Source organism: Phodopus roborovskii, unplaced genomic scaffold, assembly GCF_943737965.1.
Source record: "Phodopus roborovskii unplaced genomic scaffold, PHOROB, whole genome shotgun sequence".
NCBI classification, from domain to species: Eukaryota; Metazoa; Chordata; class Mammalia; order Rodentia; family Cricetidae; genus Phodopus; species Phodopus roborovskii.
Genome location: NW_026125281.1, coordinates 34,439,041 through 34,463,086, shown reverse-complemented (window position 1 = coordinate 34,463,086; position 24,046 = coordinate 34,439,041). Strand labels below are relative to the sequence as shown.

General features: G+C 39.6%; 1 protein-coding gene across 1 annotated transcript; it reads right to left on the bottom strand.

Annotated features, from left to right (window-relative positions):
• Positions 1-23,323: 23,323 nt before the first annotated feature.
• On the bottom strand, positions 23,324-23,812 carry LOC127233541 (cyclin-dependent kinases regulatory subunit 1-like). The gene has a single exon (XM_051200041.1). It carries the CDS (start codon positions 23,770-23,772, stop codon positions 23,533-23,535), a length of 240 nt encoding a protein of 79 aa, XP_051055998.1. The 5' UTR covers positions 23,773-23,812; the 3' UTR covers positions 23,324-23,532.
• Positions 23,813-24,046: the final 234 nt, after the last annotated feature.

Below are 24,046 nucleotides of genomic sequence, written 5' to 3'. Positions count from 1 at the left end.
TAGGTAGAGAATAATGGAGAATAATAGTATGATTCCTTTTGTGTTTGGTTACCAACATGAAGTGATTCACCTCAGACCTGGACCTGTATACTAAGATGACAATCCTGAGTGGTACACAAGACAAAAGTCCAATGATTTTCCTTCAGAAATTGGTAAAGAATAAAAGACCTTGATTAAGAGAGAGGGATTATAACAGTATCACTACGCCCCACTCACGCTTCATCATTTAAGGATGTTAATAAAACAAATAGCTTAGTATTCAAAGTAGAGTTTACTACATGACCATCTATAGGGTCCCAGAACTCAATATCTTTTGCTGATCATAACAGAAGAAAGTAAGTTTTAGTCCAAGATGCCCTATAGGAGGCAGGTTGTAGGATGAAATAAGAAAAGTGTGTTTCCTTTTACCTGGGGCAGGAGACAGTTCGCTAAGCCACTGATCTGTGGACAAAACAGCCTTTCTTGTTCCATAAATGGGAGTCAGAGGTTGGCTCCAGAGAGAGAGAGAGAGAGAGAGAGAGAGAGAGAGAGAGAGAGAGAGAGAGAGAGAGGGAGGGAGTGGAACAGGGAGTTGGCCTTCTAGGAACACCTGTCGTTGCCTGATCTCATGTAGATTGTTGTAAAACCATTCTCTTGTTTACTTTCATTATCCAAATAACATTGATTAACCTCATTAAGAGTTATATATTTCTCTTCCCTTCCTAATTTTTTTTTGAAAGACTAGAGATAGTGCTGCAGCTATGGGTACCAATAAGGCCCCTGCTTGCTTCTGTCAAATCAATCAGTGGGGTTTACTGTTACAGCAGCAAGAGCTGTGATGGGAATTGGGTGAACCTGGTAGAAATTGTTGTGTGGGTATGCCCCAGAAATTAAGTAGACAAACCTGTGTATTTATTCAAAGGCCAATTATCAGGAGCAAGAACTAGGATACTATGTACATAGGCTGTTTTTGTTGTATTTGACACATGTAGGGAGAGCTGAGAACTTAGTTCAGTGATAGGTAACATAATAGTCTCAAATAAGACATTTATAACTTGATAATTATGAGACTTTATGGAAGTACTTAAAGTTCTCTAATATCTAACGACAATGAAACAGAAATAAGATTCCACATTGTGGCCTTGTTGGACACATCCATTTGAAGTGGGCAGAAGAGGTGGCAAACTCAAAAGATAAGAACTTTATTTTAGTGCTATTAGCATAGACATTGTCAGGAGTGACGATTCCAGAGAAACTCTTTGGTGAAAGTAAGAAAAGAAAGTTTGTAAAATTATTTAATATAAAGATGGGGTACACTTTGAACTATTTTAGATGCATAGTTAGTGCCAGTTCACACACACACACACTAAAATAAATGTGTCTCTCTGTAATTCCTTACTTCCTTAATCGGCTGGTTTTCCAGTCTCTGTGATATTTCTTCTTCAGTAACTATGCACTGCTATGTTCGACCCCTATTGATTATTTTCCTCTTTCCAGTAGAGCTTGAAAATAAACAGTTTTCTTAGGACTCCTGGATGCACTTAAGTATCAAGAAACTAGCTTCATTTTCACTCCCGGGATTCCACATTCAGCCAGGACAAAACAAACACCAATGAATTCCCACACTAATACTGAAGGGGGCATCAAACCTGGCTCGTGGAAGTTAAGTTGGTTCTTCTCTATGAGTAGATAGTCACATTTAGCATCCCAAATTATCTTCCCCAAGTCAAGAATCTGTTTGTTGTGACATTTATAACCTTCTCTCTGTCTATGGGAATTTGAGTCTTATGCTGTCTTCTGTCCTTGGAAATGTAGAAGCCTGTAGAGTATGGGCATGGATGGTGTCAAGCCACTCTCTGACTGTGGACAGTGCAAGGGACATAGCTGTGTGAGAATTTTAAACAAGCATTGCTTCCACTGCAGGTAGCCTGACCTCTTAGGACCATCCACAAAGCAGAAGTAAAACATTTCTTTGTGTGCAGTCAATCTCTCATGGTGTTATGCCCAATCTCCTCCCATCCCTGCTGATCCTACATCAGGGAAGTCTCCTTTTGTCTACGGGAAAGGGTCCATACTAAAATTTAGATAGTACGGTAGAGACTATGACTAGTGTTTCATGACAGCAATACAGTAATAGCTTCAAACTACTCAATGTGTCCATCACCTCCGATTAAGCTATTGAAGGGGATTCCCCCACAGTGGGTCCTCCCTGGATTAGGCACTAACTACACCCAAATATCTGTTTTCATAGAGAGATGCTTTGTTAAACAGGAGAGAAAAGTTAAAGTGGTTGCTTTCTGACTCAGGCAGAAAAACAGCAGTAAACGATCTTGGGGCTGTAATTTTTAGAGGAGAAAAAGGGGATGTCTGTGTTGGAAAGGGCTAGGATGTTGTGGTAGAGGAAGCAGGGGACTAGGGAGAAAGGGAAAGGGATAAGGGAAAGGGGGAAGGAGTATTTGTCCTGTAGCGGCAAAGGACTGCCTCTGGATAGAGAGGAGACAGATGTGGCCCATAGACAAATGGTGGTTTATAAAGGTAAAGTGGGAAACCCTGTGTTAGGTTCGAGTGCTTAATTTTAATTGGTAATGTTAATTAGGTAAACCAAGTCGGCTTTTGATTGCTTGGTTTAGTAGTCAGCCTCAAATGGAAGAAGGGGCCAAAGCAGGGAATAGATTTCAGTGGCCAGGTTTAGGAACTTAATCTAATGGTTTTTAGCAAGGCAGACAGAATGGGGGGGAAGGGCAGGGCCTGCCAGAGCCACATGCTGGAGTGGTCTAGTGTCCGTCCCTTCAGCTATCATTTGCTCTACCTTCCAGTTCCTCTCACTGAGCATTTCACGAGGCTAGAGAGTAGATATTACTATCTCTAACCTGCAGGTAAAGAAATTGACACACTGGGAATATTAAGTGCAATGCACTGATTACACAGTTAATTAATGGCGCCATTTTATTTTGAGTTCAGACAAATTTCAGTATTAATTTCTACTGCTGTCATAGTAAATTACCACAGTCTTAGTAACTTGAAGAAATGTGTTATGCTACAGCTCTGTGGGTCAGAAATCAAACGTGGGCTCTGATAAGGTGAAAACAAGGTAATCCACAGAGCTTCACTCCTGTACCAGCGTCCTTGCTGTTGACAGCGTCTTGGAGCCCCTGGTTTATTGGCTTCTGGTGTTTCTCTGACCTCACCCAGATCTTACTTCTTTTTCCTCATGGTTGTGGAGTGTGGTAGTAGAACAGAAATGGCCCCAACAAGCTCATGGGTTTGAATGCTTGGTTACAAGATAATGGCACTATTTGAAACGATTAGCAGGAGTGGCATTGTTGAGGAAGTTGCCACTGGGTGTGGGCTTTGAGGTTTTCAGAAGCTCAGGCAGACACAGTGGCTCTGATGGGAGATGTCATTCTGTATATGTTTCTCATACTGGTTAATAATAAAGCACTGTTGGCCAATAGGAAAGGAGGATAGGAGGGACTAGGAGACAAGGAGGAAGAGGAAGTTGTAAGGAGGAGCCAAGATGGAGAGTCTGGAGAAAGCAGTATGCCGCCGGCTCCCTGGTAAGAGAAATACATAGATCAGCAGAAATGGGTTAATAATTAAGGCAGAGCTAGCCGATAAGAAACAAGTAACCGGGCCAACAGCATTGTATCAAATACAGAGTCTCTGTGTGTTATTTGGGGCTGGTGCGGCAGTGGGACAAGACCAGCAGTGGCAGGCAGAAAAACCGTACACCTTACCTGTTCTTTCTGCCTGTGCATTTGGATGTAGAACTCCCAGCTTCTTCTCCAGCACCATGTATGCCTATGTGTCACCATGCTCCCGTCATGATGATAATGAACTCAACCTCCAAAACTGGAAGGAAGCCCTAGTTAAATGTTTTCCTTTAAGAGTTGTTCTGGTCCTGGTGTCTCTTCACAGCAACACAACACCAATAAAGACAGAGACTGTTATAGGGTTTTAGAGCCCCTTGTCAGTAGATAGAATCCATGGTACATGTCAAGGCTGTTAGCAACCACTCTTGGAAAGACCCTTTGCCGTGAATAAAATGCATTCTGTTGTATACATAGGTTACATAGGTAATAGGTGTTCAGTGGTTAGGATATAACTGTTGTGGGGGGCCTTAGAGATGTTCATGACAAATACAACACTGCTCTGTTCCTAACAAATGCTGAATATGCAACAGATATTTTGATCAGATTAATAAATATCTAAAATTCTTGAATTTGGATCTGTTCTACTATTCACAGATAGATGAATTGTGACTGATTCGGGGATAATTGCTTGTAACATCATTCTAGTGTCTTAAACGTGGAGATAAAGGTTGGTTTACTCCGAAGGGGCAGAGATGCACATTGAGTGTTCATTTAAAGCAACAGAATGTGCTCTTGCTGTGCATCTTGGTTAATTTGTTCACAGCACCCAAAAAGCATGCACATGATGAGTATTATGGATGTCTGGCCTGTGTTTTAAGGGAAGTCTCTTGGTCTTAGATTCTTCTGAGGAAAAAGCATTCAGAAACTTCAAGCATGTTAGAGAATTCAAAAGGAGAGCAGTGATGAAATTTCTCTTATGATGTTATTGTTTTCCCAAGCTGCTGCAAGAAGAGACTAGGTTTAAGCAATTAGTAAGAATGCCGGAAACCAAGACCCTTATGGATAAAAATTAATTGCTGTCTGTGGGAATACTGCAGGAATGCTCCTGTGAATTAAACTCTTGATGCTAGCAAGCAAAAGAGAGGAAATTAATGCCTGACAATGTGGCAGAGAATAATTACATTCGGCGTTGGGTTAGCTTAGTTGGGGGGTGGGAAGAAACTTGGAGATGATTGGACAAAGACAAACTGCATTGTTGAAACTGATCCAATTGCTGAGACTAGACCTTGGTTTTTGAGCCAAGGGGTTTCCTTGATACTGCTGCAAATAACTGTTATGATGTACTAAACCAGTATCCAGTCAAACAGTGAAAATAGGTCAAGGACCATTCAAGATGCATAAGAAAATAATTCCTTAATGAAGATTTGAAAACTGCATGAAATTAAAAGATCTCATTTTAATGGTAAGAAGTAAAGCATGGCATTGTGTCCTTGGCAGGATTTTAAAATACCCAGTTCTCTCTAACAACACACACACACACACACACACACACACACACACACACACACACCAAACCAAAAGTGGCTAAAGAAAGTAGGCAAAATACAAAGGGAAGATGTATGCCTTGAACAACAACAACAAAAACCCAAAGGCATAAATTCAAACTTCCCCAAACAGGGATAAATATATGTATTTCCCTGTGATCTGAAAAGCAACTGTGAACATAACAACAATGTTACTTCAAATTGCTTACTTCTTGCGTTGGTGGAGGCAAATGTTTTATTAATAAACAAGAAGTAAGAGAATTGTTTGTTCTCCAAATCTAGGAGAACCTGGGAGTCCAGGCTGAAACGTTCAACAAGAGAAAGGATTGACTAATTGTGTGACTGACAGAGCCGACAGGGAAAGGGATTTTGCTGTGAAACATTGGCCAGCCACTAAATGGAGGTGATTGAGGATCTGTAACATTTAACTTCACCAAAATGGAACATTCTCAGAGAGCTGAGAGTTCAGAGTATGATTGGGTGGACCCAGATGTGCTGGGGGGATGCGGAGATGATGGAAGGTAGGAGACCAGAGAAGAGAAGATGTGTGTGTGTGTGTGTGTGTGTGTGTGTCAGAGGGAGAGAGAGAGAGAGAGAGACAAAGAGAAAGAGCAGAGAGAGTTTTATTTGATACAGAAGTGCAAAGTATAATTTAAGAACTATATTAAACTTCCATCCATCACCAAATGGCTAATAATCAATGACTGCAAAGCTCTTGGAAATTAGCAAGCTTTAAATTGATGCTGAATAACAAAACGACTGAACTTTCATTTAAGATTACATTTAAAATTGAGACTTTATAGACATCTGGGAAATTATTTGCTTGGAGAACCTAGATGATGTGTGGATCCTCATTAACAAACTTAAAATGGGTTTGTTGCTGGTGTGATGTGATGGGGGACGGTCCTCAGATACATTGTGGTTTGTCCTAATTAAGGATATATCAGCTTATCAGATACCCCTAAATTCCCCTGGATACTTTGCTACTTTATTGAAACTGGACCATGACATGACATACTGGAATGGAAGAGACTTCTTGATGGCTTGTCATAGCTATAGTTTAGTATTTTACAACTGTCCTAACAAAGCCAGGCAATGACAGCCAGCACTCACTACCAACACAAGCATTATCTCCTACAAAAGACTTTGACTTTTTAAGATCACATGCCCTACTTACTCTCTGTGACCTTTTGTCTCCAGAACACAGTCTGATGATAGTTCAACATAAAGGGATCTTGGAAGATATACAAACAGATAAATAAATGCAACACCATCACCTGGTAACCCCAAACTCCCAATTGAACTTTTAGCCTGTAAGTGTTCTTTATCCACAAGTGTATTCTGTTTTGTATCTACTCTTTAGGAAGAGGGTATCTCCACCTGTTTAGGAAATTTAAGTACCTGAGTATTAATCTGTACATTTTAGGTTGCTTGGTGAATTCTTATTGCAAAACCAGCTGTAGCTAACAATATTGTAGCAGTGTATTCTTAAGCAAACAGCAATGTCTCTGAAATGTGTGCACATAAATATTAATTAGGAAGGGAAACAAGACAGCAATGAAACTGTTTCTATTAATTATTCTGGCTTGTTTTAAAATTTGGACTTACTTTCTTATTCAGAACCTTTCTGCACCCTCTCTCTTCAATTTATGAGGTAATCTGAAGTCAGTAGCTAAATTTAGTGGTAGGTTCCCCTGAGATATTTTTTCCTTGTTGCTAATATGTACCCATGAGGAATAAGGAGGAGTGAGTGATTTTCTCTGCTGGGCCAGATGGCTTTCCAGGACCAGCTGCCAAGGGGATTCCTAGGATTTCTTGGTTCTAGTGGGAGATGTTTCCTAGCAATTGTTAACACACAACTTCTGGGGGCTTTGAATGTCTTCAAAGCTCACTCCACTATCTTTAGAAACAAAAAGGAATGTATATATAGGTTCTTCTTAGTCCCTCAGATGCACTCACCAGGGAATATAAAGTCATCATCACCCAGTCTACACCCCCAAAGGACACATGGAAGTTTGGTCAGAAGCCAGTCCATGCCAGAGTTCATTTTGCTTTCATCTGATAAAACTCTAGCCAGTTTGATTATCTTCCTGTTGGCTAATAATTTTTACTTTCTGGATTTATACCATAGGAGACTGTAAGTATGGCACAAAGAAGGAGGTGATGGTGATACGTATGGAGCATGAGAAGATGCGAAAGCTGAGGCAGCATTTAATGGGATGCAAAAACCAACTGACAGAAAATTTGAAGGCCAATTTTCAATCACAGCAAACATGGAGGAGGAAATACCCATAAAACTCTCCAAACTTCAAAGAATTTATCTTAATGTATTCATAGTCCTGTCCATGGCCTTGCCATGTCAATAATGGAGTCCATCTGACTCCCAAAATAAGAACTGCAAGTGGCCACCAATCATGGGAAAATATTTAGCTATAGGTTATAAAAGAAATGAAAATTAGTAAGAATTAAGAAAAATAATCAGATGATGTCTAGCTGTGGCACAGTAAGACGGAAGCAGGTATCCTAAGATATCTTTGTGGAGGCATAAGTTGATATCAGCTTCTGAAGTGTAACTTCATCACATATGTAGGACAGTTTGAAAATTTGTACCACCTTTGATCCAGCATCTGCAAATATAGGAACTGATCCCAAGAATTTACAAGGTATAAAAATTAGTATAGTCTACAAACTACCAATATGGAAAATATTCTCAAAGAATCAAATAGAGTAAAATAGGCAGCTATAAAAAAGAATATTTCAGATTGTCATTCAGACAGAGCACTTGTCTAATATACACAAGGCCCTAGGTTCTAGACAGAGATAGAGTTAGAGATAGAGGAGGAAAGATAGTGAGCAAGATAGGTAGGAATATAGATAGAAGGGAAGAAGGAATGCAGGAAGGAAGAAAGGAAAAGGGAAAGGAAGGGAAGAAAGATACTTCATGTGGGTGAAGTTGAAACCTAGTTTTGATGGATGTTGGAGATGCCAGGACCATGGTACCCTGACTAAGAAAAGCTTTCTCATGCATGGTATGGAGCTGGGCCTAGCAAGAGTCCATGTGTATTGCAGATGGCAGAAGTAGAAATGTGGAGCTATTTAAAGTTAAAGGAACAAAAAGTGATGCCGGCTTGCATCTTTATGTAAGATGTGTGACTCCATGTTTGGTATTTGCTTGGCTAGATTTCCTAAGACTTCTTTGGCTGTGCCCCCCCCATTCCTTTATTTGCAACGGGGATGTTTATCACATGCTGTTGCAGATCAGAAGTGTATGTCTTGTTTATTGATTTTATACAGGTTCATGGTTAACAGCTTGCCTTAAGAGGAGATTTTAGAATTTTGAACAATTTAGGAACTCTAAGAGACTCTGAAAACTTCTGAGATGTGCTTGTGGCCATGTCTGTAAGAGTTAGTCTTGTTATAGAATTAATGTAGGAGGTTCAGCCCAATGTAGGTAGCATCATCCCTAGGAAGGGAGCCTGGCCTGTACAAGAAACTAGCTGAGTTGGAATGAGATATGGACTTTGGTTTCTCTTAGTGATAGATTGCAAACTGAAAGTATAAAATGAAATTAAATTTCTTCTTTCACAAGTTGCTTCTGGTAATTGTATTTAATAAAGCAAGAACATAAAACTAGAAAAACATTAATTTATGACAGTTGTAAAAAGTCATTATCTGAGTACAAGGCCCACAAAATCACTATGCAGGGCTTATAGGAGACTGCATCAACAATCAAAGAGTCTGTATGTGTCTGTGCTAGGTCCTCTGTGTAAGTGCTACAGCATGTAGCTTGGTGCTCTTGTTGGACTCTTAACAGTAGTAGTCGGCAGGGGTTAATCTCTAATTTCTTCAACTGTTCTTGGGGCACTTTTCCTCCTTCTGGGTTGCCTCCTTCAGCCTTGATATAAGGGTTTGAGCCTAGTCTTATTGTAACTTTTTCTGCCATGTTTGGTTTATATCCCTCAGAGGCCCACTTTTTTTTTCTTTTGAAGGGAAATGGAGGAGTGGATCTGGAGAGATGGGAGGCACTAGGGAGGATTGGGAAGAATGGGGAGAGTGGAAACTATGGTTGGGATGTAATATATGAGAAAAGAATAAAGGAAATATAAAGAAGCACCTTCCATGCCATGCTCAGAGCCTTCTGAGGCCCGGAGACTGCTCATGCATGCACAGGGGAACCCGTCCATGTGGACCATCCATCCAGAGTCTGCCAGCAGCCTAGTCTCACTTTCTCCAACAGAAGGAGGTAAGTGTGGGACTGCCTTCAGGATCCCTACTCAGAGTCTCCTCAGGCCTGGGGACTGCACATGCACAGGGGAACTATCCAAGTGGAACAACCTATCCAGTATCTGCAAGTGTCCTAGTCCCTCCTCCACCCACTGGAAGAGGAGAGCCATCAGAGTACTGGACCTGTTTGCACCCACTGGAAGAGAACCTTTGCCCCCTACCCATGAACAGAGGGAGAGACCCCACTGGTATGCGCTGGAAGATGGGATGAGTACAACAGTATAAGAACACAGTCAACAACAGAAAGATCAATATGATACCACCAGAGTCTAGGGACTCCATACAAGCTACAAGCAAGACCTGAACATCCCAACACAGATGAAGCAGAAGAGATCAACCCTTATGATGATGATAAATACACTCAAAGAAGTAATGAGAAAATCCCTTAAAGACATGGAAGAAAAAACAAAAAATAAAAAATAAAAAATCAAGAAATGGATGAAAAGAAAATATTACAAGAAACAATTCAAACAATGTACAGCTTGAAAGCTGAAGTAGAGACAACACACACTTGACCTTCAAAGAACAATACTCAACTTTACATGGAAAAACAAAAGACCCAAGATAGCCAAAACAATCCTGTACAATAAAGAAATTTACAGAGGCATCACCTTCCCTGTCTTCAAGTTCTACTATAGATCTATAGTCCTGAAAACAGCTTGGTAGTGGTGCAAAAATAGACAGGTAGACCAATGGAATTGAATTGAAAACACTGATATTAATTAACACACAACCTATGAACATCTGATTTTTTGATCAAGAAACTAAACTTATATAATGGAAAAAAAGAAAGCATCATCAACAAATGGTGCTGGCATGTAGAAATCTGCAGATAGATCCACACCTATTGCCATGCAGAAAACTTAAGTCAGAATGGATCACAGACCTCAACATAAATCTAGCCACTGTGAAGCTCTTAGAAGAGAAAGTGGGAGGTACCCTTGAACAAATTGATACAGGAGACCACTTACTAAACATAACTTCACTAGCACAGACACTGCGATCAACAATTAATAAATGGGACCCCTTGAAACTGAGAAGCTTTTGCAAGGCAAAGGATACAGTCAACAAGACAAAATGTCAGTTCACAGAGTGGGAAAAGATATTTATCAACCTTACATCTGAAAGAGGGCTGGTTTCCAAAATACCCCAAAAAAACTGTTCTTCAGTTACCAAACACCAAACAAACAATCCTATTAAAAGGCGTGGTACAGAAATAAATAAAGGAATCTAAAATGTTTAAATCATACTCAAGAAAGTGCTCAAAATCCTTAGCCATCAAGGAAATACAAATCAAAACACCTCTGAGATACCATCTTACTCTTGTCAGAATGATTAAAGTGAAAAAACACCATAGACAGTTTATGCTAGAGAGAATGTAAGAACATTCCTCTGCTGCTGGTGGGAGTGCAAACTTGTACAGCCACTTTGGAAATCAGTATGGAGGTTCCTCAGGAAAATGGGAATCAGTCTATCTCAAGATCCAGCAATTCCACTCTTAGTCATATCCCCAAAAGACGCACATTCATACTAAAAGAACATCTGTTCATAGCATTATTGTTTGTAATAGCTAGAACCTGGAAGCAGACTAGCTGTCCCTCAACTGAAGAATGGATTGAGAAAATGTGGTACATTTACGCAATAAAGTACTACAGGGCAGAAAACAAACAAACAATGGAATCTTGAAATTTGCAGGTAAATGGGTGGTTCTAGAAGAAACCATCCTGAATGAAGTAACCCAGTCACAAAAAGACAAACACAGTATATACTCACTTATATATGAATTTTAGACATAGAGCAAAGGATTACCGGTCTAAAACCCACATTGCCAGAAAAGCTAGGGAACACGGTGGACCCTGAGAGAGACACACATGGTCCCTGAGAGAAGGGGAATGTAGAAAAATCTCCTGACCATATTAATAGCAGGGAAGGAGGGGACAAGGAGTTAGGAGAAAGAGAAGGGGAGAAGAGGAGGGGAGAGGAGGAAATAGGGGACCAGGAAGATTGAATCAGGGAAAGAATATTATAGGAGAACAGGAAAAGTGATACCATAATAGAGGGAGCCATCATAGGTTTAAAGAGAAATCTGGCACTAGGGAAATGTCTAGAGATCTACAAGGATGACCCCAACTAGCAATCTAAGCAATAGTGGTGAGGCTACCTTAAGTGCCTCATTCGCTGATAATGAAATGACTACCTTATATGCTAAACTAAAGCCTTCATCCAATAGCAGATGGAAGCAGAAGCAGACACCCACAGCTAAACACTGAGCTGAAGTATTGGAATCCATTTTCAGAGAATGAGGAGTGATGAGCAACGGGGTCAAGACCAGGCTTGAGAAACCCACAGAAACTCCTGACCTGAACAAGGAGGTGCTCATTGTTCCCAGTCTGATAGCTGGGAAAACAGTGTAGGCCTGACCCAGACTCCCTGCACTTTGATGTTAGTTAGAACTGGGCAGTCTATGGGGCCTCTGGTAATGGGTCAGTATTTAACCTTAATATAGGAATTGACTTTGGGAGCCCATTGCCCACAGAGGGATACATTCTCATCCTAGACGCATGGGGGAGGACCTAGGCTTGGCTCCAAATTATATGATAGACTTTGATGATCCTTCATGGAAGGCCTCACTCTCCATGGGGAGAAGGAACTGGATGGGATGGGGGTTGGGTTGGGGAAGGGAAGGAGTAGAGGGAAATGGAAGTGATATTGAAATGTAAAACAAGCTTGATTGAAATTTAAGTAAAAAATAAAAGAAATTAAAAAATACTATTAAACAGAAAAAAAGCTATCATGTGGTATTGGCATCTGTATGGGGAAAACACTTATTGTTGCAAATTGCTACAGCCTTTTTGGGGACAGTTGGCAGCATATATTAAAATTTTATAATGTACATGGTACTGTATCTTTTTAGAGGCCCATCATACTATTCCTAATACCTAGTACTATTGAATTCTGACTATATGTCAGGTACTGTAGTATGCAGTTCATGGTCATTATGCATTTATTTTTAACAAAGCAGTGGCATAATTTCTTTTGCTCAGTTTTTTTTTTAGACGGGAAGATGCATACTATTAAATATAAATAATTGTCCAAGGCATATGATATCCAGTTTTACGTATTTAGAAAATAAATTCAGTTAATTATGACCCAAGGGCATAGATGAGTAGTAGAGATCTGGCCTGCATGAGGCCGAGTTTCATCCCCAGCACTACAAATCCACATAACAAAATCAGGCATTTTGGAGTTAAAGATGTGTATCTATCTTTCTTATTTTCTTGCACAAATGCACAAAACGCCATGGTGTTGAATAATTCAAGCTGTTGCAAGGCTTCCATATCTCCCCATTTGATCAATTTGAAGACCATCACCAGAACACCAAAACATCTGATCTCACCAGACAAATACATGAAGTTCATGAATCGATGTCCAATGCTTGTATAAAAAATTTTAGATACTTCAATATTCACCTTTCTAGTTTACCTAATACCTAGCACCTTTTCTAGGGACATTGCCATTTTTTGCAGGTGTTGTGTAGGTCCTTAATCCCTGTCCTGGATGACCATATAGAATGGGACCAATCCTTGAAGATGCTGTAATAACAGGGTTAGCTACTCTTTGTTTCCTATGAGAAAATGAATTCAAAATTGGAGAGACTTTTTGAATGGAAGACCTATGACATCTATTTTTATATTAAAATTAATAGTAAGAATAATCTAAAGGATAGACACATTTCTGTAATTTGGAGCATTTATTTATTTAAGTACTAATTGCTTCCCTGTTGTAATTATAGGTGAGAAAAATGTCTCCATAGTTACATAGATGTGACAGCCCACTTAAAAACAATATTTCCTTTTCATAAGTGACACAAGAGACCAAATGATTCCCCTTCTTTTTGTTTTGTGTTGTTTTTCAGTTTTTAGACCTCAGGTTTCATAAAGAGCTCTGTCTTCATCTTCTTCAGGAATCTGGCCCTGTGCAGCTGTCTCATTATAACATAAACCAGAAGCCAATACATAGCTCACCTGCTCTGGGACGCACAGTATTCTTGACCTCTGGCCCTCACAGTCCTAGAACAGCTTCTGAGCTGTTTCAGCTTCTAATTTTCTACCTCCAGACCTTTTGCCAAGATAATACAAAATGGTTAGCAACTGCTGTTTTGTTTTTCTGTGTGGTGTCCTTTTATCCACTATTCCCCGATGCCCTTCACAAGGTCAGATATGTAACCTCAGTGGGAACCAATTTTGTTTACATTACCTTTTCCATGAGACATATTTACATTTATATCATTCTTTCAGAGCCTGGGGGCCTGACTAACTCCTTAGAAACTATCCTGCCTTGTTTTAACAGTCAACTTGACCCAGCCTAGAGCCATCTGAGAAAAGAAGCCTCAACTGAGGAATTGCTTATATTGAATTTGCCTGTGCACAGGTCTGTGGGAGACACATAAAGAAAAGAAGGAGACATTGCTAACCCGAGTTTCTTGTCTAGTAACAACTTAAGTTAGTTCTGGAGAATTCAAAGTGATATCTGTATTTTTAGCAATCCAACATTTCGGCAACAATGAATAGTAAGTCCTCCTTTTTAGTTTGGAAGCCTATAGATTTTTGGGCACCCACTTCTGTGTGGGACTAAGCTGCACTACCTGAGTCTGAAGAATTTTCCACAGAGGTGCAGCAGCTCCTGATGTTTCAGTGGCCTTTAGACAGTCTTGCTAGCACCAGCACACTCCTCAGAGAACGTGGGTGTTTGGATAACTTAAATAGATATAATAATTACAACCCTTGATGATTAAGAGAATATTCTGTAGCAAAGTCCCAAACATGTCTGAATGCCTACAGATCAGATAGCCAGTTTACAGGGCAGGGGTGGCTTGTAAAGGAAGGGATCATGCATTTACAGAGGCAGACACTGTTCAGATAGATCTATGGAGGGGAAAGAGTCCAGCTTGAGCATTTTCTTCATGTAATTCTTAACTGATTAGATTTATGTTACCTGCTCAGATAGTGATCAATGACACTTAAAATAAATGTGGTAAAATGTTAGTTAGATGATTGGATTTATTCTAAAAATTTAAATATCTGTTGCTTACACCATTACCCAAATACATTATAAGTAACTAAACATTATTAGAATTTAAAATTCATAGAATGACCAGTAATCATTATACATAGAGATTTATATGACACAGTAGAGAAGTTTTCTCTAAGAATTATGTCAAAGCCAAAACCAAAAATATGAAGACAATTTTATTAACAAGACACAAACTAAAGTCTAAAATTGCAATGAAATGCTATTATGAAAATTATTTAAAAATATTAGAGTGGAAAATGTTTATATTATATAAAACAGTGTTTTTGAAATGCTTGACCTGAGAAAAAACACTTTTCAGATAATGATCAATTACATAAGTAAGTAAAGACTATAATATACAGAAATTGAATACAGTGGTATTCAAAGACACATATGAAAATAAGACAAGATTTTTAACTGTCAAATAATAAGATTTTAAAATTGGTTATGTTAGTGGGAAATTAGAAATCTAATACATTGCTCATGGGAAGTGAAACTAGAAAAAAAAAAGATTTCTAGATGGCAGTTTGCCAAAATGTATCAACAACCTTAAAATCTGTTTAGCTTCCCCATTTATGAACCTATTGTAAGCTATGTATATGTATGCACATGTATGTGGCATACTGTGTATTCATTATTTGTCTATTTTCTTATTTATTCTTCTTTGTCTCACTAGAACATAAGTTCTTCAAGGTCAGGGGCTCTGCCCATTTACATTTCTGTGTTTTTTTTTGTCATGTAGATGATAGATACATGTTTGTGTAATATTTTAATTTTTAAAATGCTTATAGGAGATGCAGACATAATATAGTATGCTTAGTCAATAATGACTTGCATATAGAAGACATTTGAAATAGATCAGAAAGAGTCAAGGGAAAAGATGGGCGAGGCAGAGCTGGAGAGACAGCGCATTGCTTAAAACCATTTGATGAGAATTCAGATCTGTAGAGACCAAGTAAGTTCTGGGTGGGTGTGGTAGCCCACCTGCTGTTCAAGCCTGCGGAAGTGAAGATGGGAATGCCCTGAGCAAGTCCGATGGCAGAATAGCAGTATTGGAGAGCCTTGTATTTACTTGAGAGAAACTTCCTCAAAAAATTAGGTAGTAGAGTAATCAAAGTAAGATTACAATTATCAATGTTGTGCCTCTATAAGTGAGAACATTTGTGCATATGACATGTGTTGACACACATGTCAACACACATGAAAACACACACACACACACACACACACACACACACACACTCCACATACCATACATATAAGAAAAGAATGAGAAGAAAGAGGAAGATGGGGAGAAAGAAGACAAGAAAGGTAGAGAGCAGAGCTTCTCATACCAGTCATCAAATATGTGCCAGAATATGGTGTGAGAAATTTAACACATGGTGGACAGATACATGCAGAAACAGATAATGCAGTGTGGGCTCAGTAGGATGAGGTATTTTAAGGTAGAGCAAATGCGACTGATAACCTGAGGGGAAGGCAATACCACACTACTAAGACATCCAATCAGAAGTACTTATGGGAATGAGCCACACCCTAGGAAAAAAAAGCTCTTATTAGTTAAATCCAAACTTCTTCCTCATAGAGGACTGTGTTCTTCATCTGCCCTCTTATTACACCTACTGTCTCTTTCAAGTACTCATCCCTCCTTCTTCAGAACTCATTCTGAACATTGCACATGTCTTGAGATCCATGTCCATGGCTCATCCTAACAAATTGCTGCTTGGTGGGCTCCGACATTTCCTCCTTCATTTCCTTTGAGTGCAATACAAATATCCCTTTTCCTGAGCCCCCACTAGAATACTAGCTCCTTGGAGACAGAAGCTCTTATCTTCTTTCTCTATTGTGTGTCATTTCTCTAGTACCTGGCAGGGAGTAAAAATGAATTAATCTTAGTGTGGTGCTCATACATGGTGAAATAATTTTATATTTCATTTCCTTGAGAGCTGTTAAATTAAGAACTGTTCACTAGCATTCATTTCTCCCTTCGTCTGTGTCTTTGTGGAATTCCAGACGAAGGGAGAAATTCCTTCTATTCAAAAAGCCAGTATGCTTGGAATTCCAAGGGAAGCACACAGTGACCTTCACTTCCTACTTGTGTCCCCCCCAATTATTCTAGAAGGAACCATCTGAAGTCATTCCCAGTCTCAGTCCAGCTTAACTGTTGGCCCAGGTCATGAGATATGTGTATAGTTATTCATGTGTTTGCGCACATGTGTAGGCCAGAGCTGGACAAGGTGTGTGTATGTGTGTGTATTGGGCTGCTGGTGGTGTGTGTGTGTGGGGGGGTCATTCCCATTACTTTCTAGTTTACTTTTTCAGATAAAGGCTCTAACTGAATTTGGAGCTGTGTCATTAGGCTATTGAGTCCAAAGGGTCCTCCTGTCTCTGTGTCTCCCAGTACTGGGGTAAAGGTTTCATGAGCTCACTTTTTACATGGGGTTAGGGGTTTGAACACAGATTGTTAAGATTGGGCAGAGAGCAATTTTCCATGGTGTCATCCCCACAGTCCGGTCTAGATCTATTATGAAGGGGAGTATATCAATCCAGGGGAATACAAAGTGATACTTTCAAACAGGGATTACCTAAGACTATCATGAAATACAATTTACATTATGTATGATTCATAACAGAAGCAAAATTACAGGTCTGCAGTAGCAAGGAAATACGTTTACCATTGGGCATCTCCACAAGTCTATTAAAGGGTTAGCCACAGCAGTAGGAAGTTTGGGAAGCAGGGCCTAGCAGTTAGTTCAGTGTATCAAGTTGCATGCTGAGCTCATTTCCCTAAGTGGCCCCTTTGCATTTCTAAATCAAAATGAGTTCATTTTGAATGATTATCATTATAAAAATCAAGGATAGCTGTTACAAACATTCAGATGAAATATAAAATGATGCTGATGACCCAGACAGATGATAAGGTGCTTGAAAGCATGGACATTTGGGTTTCAACCTTCAATGTGAAATTTTAGGATGCAATGATGTACATCTGTAATTCCAAGGCTGGGGGCGGGGGAGGATGTGGAGGATCTCTGAGGCTAGTTGTTCAGCTAGTCTGGCCAATCAGTGAGCTCCAAAACGTATTTGGTAGATAAAAATGGAGGAAAACATCCAACATTCTCCTTTGACCTCCACATACATGTGCATACGCATGACCACATACATGAGCATACAAATGAACAGGTAGAGCTACATATGTGCTCCAGTAAAAAAGGAACTCAAAATAATTCAAAGAATTAAGGAAAACTATCCATCTATATTTCACCCGAAGATGGCAAAAATTAACATTTTAGTGTATATCTTCGTAGGCTTTAAAAAGGTAAACCCTTTTATGAGAAAATACCATTGGAATGTAGGAACCATTTTATAATGTGTCTTTCCACTTTCTGTACCAAGGAGCCCTTCCAGATCAACACATACACATCTACCCTGTCTCTTTATCATATCTGTGTGTCATTGATTTGTTTGACTAGCTTGATATTCTTAGAGTTATTAAGATAATGAAGTTTCCTTCAACCTATGTAATGGGAGAGGAAAAAAAAGCAACTGATAAAGCCTGGAGGCAAAATAACAAATATATACAGTCACCCTGAGATGTGAAAGGAAAGTGTTTCTTATTATTTTGCAGAACTGATGCGGAGCTGGTTACTTGACTGCCCTGCTAGGATGTAGAATTTGCATTGTGATTTGAATGTAAAACTTTTCCTATGGACTCCCACGCCTGGTCCCAGCTTGTGGTCCTGATGCAGGAAGTCATGGAATCTTTGGGACATGGGACTGTTTTAGTTGTTGAGGGTTTCCTGGTATTGGCTTCTGTTTCAGGACAGGCTCACTTCTTACTGGAGGAAATCGACCACTACAAGCTCCCAGACTCACAACAGCCTCCATGTCTTCACCATGATGGACAATTATCTCTGAATTGAAAGTTTAACTATATCTTTTCTTCTTTATGTTGCTGCTATCAAATATTTTGTCACAGGGAAATTGACAAGGAATGCAAATAATACAAAAACTACAAAGAGGGCTGGAGAGATGGCTTTTCCTGCTGAGAGTTGACATAATACTCTGCAAAGCACATGAGTTCAGTTCCCAGCACACATTAGGGTATTTAATCTGTGAATCTTCACCACTGATACTAGATAATTCTACCTACCAGCTTTCCATCTGTGCCATGTTACACCTTAATGGGATATATTTGTATTTATGTCTAGTAAGTTTGTGATTAACAACAGCTAGTCTGCATGGGTAAAAAACACTGTAATTCTCACTTTTCCATATCACCTCATGGTAATTGTAGTCACCTTTGCTCTAAATGCCATGACAACATACTGCGCTCTGACATACCACTGCTGCTATTAAAGTCAGAAAAGACATCTATAACAGCTAGACAGTCCCATTGAACTTTCCCCCCCAAAAAAACCTCTTTTCCACCCACCAACAGTAATAGTTTTTTTTCATAACATGAAGGAGGAACCTTCTGGAACTCTTAAGGAAATGTATTTCATAAACCCTCAAATAGACTTACTTTGTTGATCCTCTTCTCAGAGATTTTAAGTTTTACCCTAAATTATGCTCATAATCAGGTATGGGAAGATAGCTGGAATGGAAACATTTGACTTGACAAAGAGGATTTTAAGGAGATATGGCTCAGCAATGAAGAGACAATGTCATTCTTACAGAGGACCAGAATGTGTTTCCCAGCACCCACACTGGGTGGATTTCAACTACTTATAACTCCAGCTCCAAGGGATCAAATGTCCTCCTCTGACTTCTGTGTACACTTACATTCATGTGCACATTCACAAAGACACAAACATGCTTGGAATTAAAAATAAAAACGAAAACCTTTAAAAAGAAATAACTTTGGTCAAAGTTCTCAAACATAAAGGACCTGAAGACATAAGACACATGGGAAGTGATGATTAGTCAGTAAAGAGGCAGGAGTAGGGAGAAAATGCACAGGCCAATGCCTTCATTGTGGATTTAATAGGAAGTCATGGAAACACCAGAGTCTTTTTACTAAGTAGAAGTGTGTCATTTGGATATCTCAAGATGACCCTAAGTAGCAGAATGTCTGGGGTGGCCCTTAGATGCGAAGTACTAGGTCTAGGGTGGTTTGGGGTTGTTGTGAGAATAGTTTGGCAGAGGGGGGTGGGAGGCAGTGGACTCTGGATTGGCTGCTTGCTCATATGAGGAGGTACCTACCTGTTTCTGGAAAATACCAAACATAATAAGCTACTACAAATTCACTTTTCCTGTAATATATGCCTTGAAAGCTCCAGCATTGAATTGGAAGCCTAATTAGATGAATAGGCACAAGTTAGTAACTGGTTATTAACTGTCTCTCATATTTTTGCCACCAAGCAAATGGATGTATAACAGTGGTCCTATGGATCTCTACCTGAGCCCTACTGGAGAGTTAGAGGTCATTCTTTCAGTTAAGCTAGCTCCAGGAAGACAATGGAAACAAAACTACAATGTGACCCATACACTCTCCTCTCTCATGAAGGAAGACAAAGTCAGGCTCACTGTCCTAAATCCTGAGTTATATGTCCTACAAATCTGTCTCTCACCCACTGTTCTGTTTTGTTCTCTAGCTGTTCTGGATCTACAACAGCCCTTCTGTGCCCTTGACCTCTGACCTCCTCTCCAGATTTTCTCTTCTCCATATATGTCCAGTTCTGGTTAGTTAGGATACAAATTGAATTAGCTTTGGAATTAAATTCCAGTTTCTGTTTTCATAAACTTTTAATTTTGTTTGTAGCTAGGCTCTGGTTGTATTTTACTGGTTATTATCTGAAATTGACTTGGAACCAATACCATTAATTTTAAACATGAGAAAGTTTAACTGGAGAATCAGGCATGGAAGTTATTTGGCTTTTAGGATTTATTAGCCTCTGAATTGCACGCAGGAACAACTGGAACATTGGAGTGCTTTCTTCTTGATTTTACAAGGTATTACACTGTGGTTTCGGTGTAGGGAAGGCACAGTTCATAGCTTCCAGATTCAGTTCCAAACTCTTAACTACACAGAGGTCTGGATGCCTTCCCAAAGCTCTGACACATTAAGAAAATTATGTTATTTTCTCTTATGGTGGTGGGAACAGGATTTTATGCCTGTAACAACTCACCCCAGCAAGGTTCACCTACCTACTAGGCTTGTCAGAAGTCTGCCTCTGAGTCAATTGGATTTGGCTCCCAAGTCTACACACGAGAACTGAACATGATGTGTATTCTAAGCAGGATGGTGTTGTAGAATGGAATTCTGTTTATACCTTGTTAATAGCACTAAGTGGAATATTTGTCTGCCTACAGAGAGGTCTAAAACAGATTTACACCCTATATGTCTTGACTGGTGGCTGTTGACCATTTAGCAGAATATGGGAGCCAACAAAAGAAATTACAAACTCAGTCCTTGCAGAGGGCATCCAGGTGAGCTCAGGGAGCCCAGCACAGGGCAGAATTTCTGCTTGACTTCACTCAAGACATCAAATGAAGATGACAACCGCCCACCATTCCAGCTGCTGTGAAGGTCTGAAGGAAGTGTCAGATGGGAGGCAGCTCTTTTAGAATGCTGTCTTGTTGAGTGCAGATACTCTTCAGTTTTTCCTCAGCTTGAGATTGGGTAAGGCTGCAAAAAAGAATGGTACCCTCATCAAGAAACAAGGAATCGGAATTCTAGTGTTGGTTCAGCCTTTAATTGTTCTGTAAGTTGGTCTAGTCTCTCATGTTTCCTGAGAGTTGGCTTCCTTATCAGTGAGGCAGGGATAATTAGTCTTCACTATCTCCCTCAAAGAGATGATGAGCTGCAAACAAGAACATGAATGAAAGTGAAAGAATTTTAATATTCTATAGAGCCTAGAGAAATACCGTTATTATTGGGATTATTAATAAACTTTGCTGGGTGCTTAGTGCCACAGTGTTTTGTGAATTAAGCACAAGACACTCATCCAGGCTTCTGAGTCCTGTCAATTGGACTCTAATGTGTGCTGAGATATTGCATTATCTTATCCTGCTCTGCTCTAGAAACACTGAGCTGTTCTTTGGTTTTATTGATTTCAAGTCATACGGCACCCACTTCTCCCACTCTGCTCCTGCTCTGTGTTTTGTAACTTCCCCCGCTTCTGAATGATTACATTTTCCTTTCTAGTCCCCTCCATTTCTTGTAAATCTAGTTGCATAAGGATAGTTTACTCTGTCCTCCAGTTGCCGAAACACTCCTAGGAAAGTCCATCCATCAAATCCTGTAGTGACAATTCCTAGATAATATTGACAACAACACTCTACTCCTTGACCATTAATGAGATCTTCTGTCTAGCAATTTAAGTAAGAATTTGGAAGTTGAGCAAAATAGTCTCCTCCTGCCCCCAGCTTCTTCCTCCTATTCTGAATTCCCTGGATTTTGAGCCCAGTGGAACCTGTCACTGAAATCCCTTGCCCATTGTCACTGGTTACACTGGGTCCAGATAGCTGATAACTTGCGTGGTTTCTGTGCCTTACTGATTAGATCCCTATTAATAGTCAGGTCCCCAGCCAATGTAGAATCTAGCCTTCTGCCAGAAGGATGTTTCTGAACCATAGATTTGACCATTGCCTTTCCCTGCTTCAAGTACCTTTCAAGTACCAAAATTAAGCTCCTACAAAGTGTAGTCACATGTCAGGTTCTTTAAAGATGCATGCCCAGATCTGTTTCTTTCTCTCCTCACCTGTTTTGGTCTTGCACTCTTATAAAACAGAAGAGGGTGTATATACTTTAAAAATAACAGACTACTTATAGTGGAGACCCCTTTGTTCCCCTGTAGCTCTCCAGTGTCCTGTTCTTGTGCCATTCTCATCCTGACTATTTTCACACACAGAGGTTCCCAGCGTTCTCTAGTCATGTCTGTGGATGATTTCATGACTTTAACTTTGTATTCCCCCTCCCCAGAATATTTTGTTTCTCTTCTTTGCTTGGCGAAGGCTACTTTTCTCTCAAGCTTATTTGAAATGTTTTCACTTCTGAAGATTATCCTTGAATTTCTATTTCATTGACATCTCTACTCTCACGCCATGGTATACTTTGAATAATCTTGTCCTGTTTCCTCAGAACAGAATTCGTCTATGAAACACTTTCTTGCTAGTGTATTTAAAGTTTGTGATTAAAAAAAAAAAGATTGCCTTTTATTTTCAATATATTTGTATTATTCCTGGCACAGAAAACAAACAACACAAATGTTTGCTAAATAGATAAGAACTAATAGTAGCTAGAGTACTTCTGTTCTTCACTAGGATACATGTGTAGATTCCATAGGCTAGTTACATAGACCATCACTCTCTTATCTGATGGTATTCCATTGTTATATATTATTTAATTATCCTTTCTTTGAAATTTTTTTTGATAGATGTGTCTCTTAGCATGGTATTTTAATTTAGAGGCCACTTTGAAATATATAACCAAACCATGACAATCCTTCAGGTGTACCATATTGGGCAGGCTGATAATGAGATGGCTCAAAGCTAGTATAAGTGGTATGAGCTGTGCTGCAAGACTTGGCATCCATCGTGTGTGTGTGTGTGTGTGTGTATGTGTGTGTGTGTGTGTGTGTGTGGTTTTTCATGCACTAGATTTTTTTTTGGATTATAAAAACTTCCTTTAATCAAGGCTTGTAACATGGAAGAGATTTGTCAGATAAAATGGAAAGTTTCCAATACATTGAAACATAAATCCATAAGTCACCATAAATACAACACCCAATAGTAAAAACCACAATGGCAAATTCACACCACCCCTGTAAGAGCCATGTTCTGATTTTCACATGCTTCAGAGTGATGGAAAATATGGCCTGCTGGATACAGAGCACACTAGGTCTTTGAGGTCATACTCATCTAACAGGTTGTGGCAATGGTGGCTCAGCTCAAGAAGCAAAGCAGGTACCAGCACATTCAAACAGTGTATTGAACGAACATTCTTTAAATATCAAAATGAGAAATAAGAGAGCAACATAATCATGCTATCTGAAAGATGGTAGGAAGAAAGGACAGCTGAGTAAATCTTGAGGAAGAAAGGTGGTTCAACAGATTCATTTCTTTGGCTTCTTGGGTAGTGGCTGCCGGAATAGTAAGATGTGAGGTTCTGGTTCATGGATCATATAATGGACCCATCCCTGACTCTGCTGAACGCAAAGATTTCTCCATTCAGATTCAGACATCAAATGGGTTTTAAGGACCAGCTTGGCTATGTCCTTGGGCAACATGATATGCTGGTACTGGAACTCCTCGTCGTCGTATTTGTCCGAATAGTAAATTTGTTTGTGCGACATGACCGGTCTGCCCAAGGGCCCTCAGGCCCTCAGCCCCGCGCCGCTGGCCTCCAGAAAACTCCCAGCAGCAGCACCGCATTAGATATTTTGTGCTCCTATTCCACTTTAGTCTGTTATTGATTACACTGTAAGATATCAATGGTCACTTAATGATGGTCACTCTAAGCATCACTTTGTGGGACTTAGTGAAGAAAACAATGTTACCGAGGTGGATAAGACAATTATTTATTTATTTATTTATTTATTTATTTATTTATTTATTTTATATAACCAA